This window comes from Bison bison, unplaced genomic scaffold (assembly GCF_000754665.1).
Source record: "Bison bison bison isolate TAMUID 2011002044 unplaced genomic scaffold, Bison_UMD1.0 scf7180017864386, whole genome shotgun sequence".
Classification (NCBI taxonomy): domain Eukaryota; kingdom Metazoa; phylum Chordata; class Mammalia; order Artiodactyla; family Bovidae; genus Bison; species Bison bison.
In genome coordinates this window covers 375,854-378,975 of record NW_011494958.1, presented here as the reverse complement: position 1 = coordinate 378,975, position 3,122 = coordinate 375,854, and the positions used below count along the sequence as shown (strand labels likewise).

At 39.7% G+C, this 3,122-nt stretch overlaps 1 protein-coding gene across 1 annotated transcript; it reads right to left on the bottom strand.

The window, feature by feature from the left end:
- Positions 1-623: 623 nt before the first annotated feature.
- Positions 624-1,577, bottom strand: LOC105001946 (olfactory receptor-like protein OLF4). The gene has a single exon (XM_010858387.1). It carries the CDS (start codon positions 1,575-1,577, stop codon positions 624-626), a length of 954 nt encoding a protein of 317 aa, XP_010856689.1.
- Between the last annotated feature and the right edge of the window lie 1,545 nt (positions 1,578-3,122).

The window sequence follows — 3,122 nt, the reverse complement described above, 5'->3', positions numbered from 1 at the left end:
TCTTCAGTTACATCTTCTTTCTCTTGTCTTAGTCTTTTCTCTGGTCCTCCAATTCCTTCAATTCCTCTCTCCAGTATCTTAGTTATTTTCATTTTCGTTTCCATCATTTTTACTCGGTGCTTCTTAGCAGTACCAACAACATCACCACTGCTTTTATGCTTGCTTCTGGACATCCTCAGATTGAAATAAAGAGAGTTACTTACCCTATACAGCACTGTACTGTAAAGTACACAAAAGCACAACCACTTGTAGAGGAGGCACACATGTGACAACATATGCAAGACACTTTATATTTTATTTGAGAACAAATTGTTCTTAAGAAACACATCTCTTCATAGGATAATGGGAATTTCCCAGTTGTTCAGATCCAAGGTTGAGAATAAATCTGAGAAAGTGGGAAAACCATAAAACAGAAAAACTCTTGTATATGAAAGAGAGTGAGTACACATTTCAATAAAGTGAGTGACATAAACTGTATGGATATGTTGAAATAAAATAAATGAAAATTCCAGGAAATAAATAGAAGGAGCAAGTTCTACTTTCACAGCCAGATCAAAGAATCTGATCAAAGATTTGCAATTTCAAGCACTGGATCTCTGAATCCTTCAATTATGTGCCTTTCTTTATCTCAGGACAAGTGTCCTTTTTATAGCTGCCATTCTGAAGAATGCCTTCAGAGCCCTCTTTATGTCTCTATTCCTTAGACTGTAGATGAAAGGATTCAGCATGGGTGTGACCACAGTGTACATCATTGATGCTGTTGCACTTGACTGGGAGCTGTGGGTAGCAGCAGAGCTAACATACACTCCTAGGCTTGTACAGTAAAATAAGAAGACAACTGAGAGGTGAGATACACAGGTGGAAAATGCTTTATACTTCCCCTGAGCAGATGAGATTCTGTGGATGGAAGACGCTATCTTAGTGTAAGAGTAAAAGATTCCAGTGAGGGGACCACCAGCTAGCAGCACAGCTGTGATGTATATCACCAAGTCATTGGGAAAGCTGTCAGAACAGGCAAGTTGGACCATCTGATTGAGTTCACAGAAATAGTGAGGGATTTCCAACTCTTCACAGAAGGACAGTCTCAACACCATTAAGGTCTGTAACAATGAATGCAGGACACTGATGGCCCAGCTAACCAGAACCAAAATTCTACAGACTTTTGGATTCATGATGACCGTATAGTACAGGGGGTGACAGATGGCTGCAAAGCGGTCATAGGCCATTACTGTCAGGAGGAAGTCATCCAACCCTGCAAACAGCATTAAAAAATACACCTGAGTGATGCAGGCTTCATAGGTTATAACTTGGCTTTGGATGTAGATGTTCCATAGCATTTTGGGGATGGTGGTGGAGGTGAAGCAGATGTCTACAAAGGACAAGTTGGTGAGGAAGAAGTACATGGGGGTGTGGAGGTGGGAGTCTGAGCTGATGGCCAAGATGATTAGCATGTTTCCAAACACAGTGATCAGGTACATGGAGAGAAAAAGCCCAAATATGAGGGGTTGTAGTTCTGATTCCTCTGAGAATCCCAGGAGAAGAAATTCTGAAGGTCTTGTTAAATTCCTTTGTCCCATGTTTTGGAGGTGACTACAAAGAGAGGGGAAAATGACATGTTTAACTTGCATCCTCACATTACTGAAATGCTACCACTTATATTTTGTGGTTAAAAATTAATTTCAGCATTTTGTTCTTGGATTTGGCAGAGTATACAGTCTTGAAAAACCAATTCTCCTAAAATCCAGTCATGGAGAAAGAATATAGGAAATAAAAAAGTACAGCGTGTCAGATGGTGACAGAGACTATGAAAAAATGAAAGCAAGTGTAAGGGGAAAGAATAAAGAGGGGGTGCTACTTTTTATAGGTGTTCAGGCAAGGCATGCAGATAGGGTGACTTTGAGCAGAGACCTCAATGAAGAGAGAGCAGGAGCCTTGAATATATCAAGTGTGTGCTTGGCAGGGAGAACAGCCAGTGCAAAGGCCCTGGCTGGTGCTTGTTTAAGATGTTCTAGTTTAAAGGAAGGAAGCCAGTGTGTGGAGGGTAATGGACAAGAGGTAGAGTGAGGACTGGTGGTGTCAGAGGATGTTGAGGACCAAGGTGGCCTCCTGATGCTGCTGAAATTGTAAGTCACGGGAGTCTTTCATCCGTACTATGTTCCTCTAGCACTCTCTGAAATTGTTGCAAGACTGTCCTGTATGTTTAAATAAATCCTTCTGTTGACTGAGTTATGGCCTCTGTATGAGTCATCTTGGAATATATCAGTTCAGCACCCCTGGTCTCAGGACTTCTCACACTACACAAGGCACCAAGTCTCTCTCACATACACACAGTAGACCCTGGCTTCCTAAACTATATTACTTCCATGTGATTTTCACCCTTAACTATCTTGATTGACTTAGTTGATACAACTCAAGTCAATCAGATCAAATTATTTAAAACTGCCATCTAGCAATAATCTCAGATACCAATAAACTTGAGTTTTATTTTGATATGGTCATTTTCCTCCTTGTATTAAGCATACATTATTTGCTCTTTTCAGTGAGCAAAGATGCCTGTATATATATCTATAATCCTCCTCTAATCTGAAACACAAATTGTACAGTAAAAGAGAAAAATGAGCAAAGGGAAAAAACCAACATTTTACAAAACAATGTATATAAGGTACGATGAATATGAATTGAATGTTGGCCATTTTTAGTCTCATGCAACAAATCTTGTTTTTCCTGAGGCTATTTAATATTTATTTGAGCTACTGGTTTTATATGATACTCTCCTATAGGCAAACCTCTATCTCCATTTTCACATGTGGCATATTCTCTTTGTTCTTCTTGGGTTTTGATTGCCTTTCTGATAAATTCAATGGCATACTCTAGTCCTAGTTCTGATCTTTGCCCAACCATCAATGACCTCTGCAGTCCACACACACACAAAACCTTCAGACATAGAAACAATTCCAGCCTTTTTTTCTTTATCCATTTCTCTGTTGTTGGACATTTAGGTTTCTTCCATATCCTGGCTATTGTAAATAGTGCTGCAATGAACCTTGGGGGAGCATGTATATTTTTGAATTATGATTTTCTCTGTGTATATGCCCAGGAGTGAGATTGCTGGATCATATGAA

What these genes read in the sequence shown, in the direction of transcription:
- LOC105001946 (XM_010858387.1), bottom strand. Translation starts at nt 1,577, where the DNA reads ATGGGACAAAGGAATTTAACAAGACCTTCAGAATTTCTTCTCCTGGGA.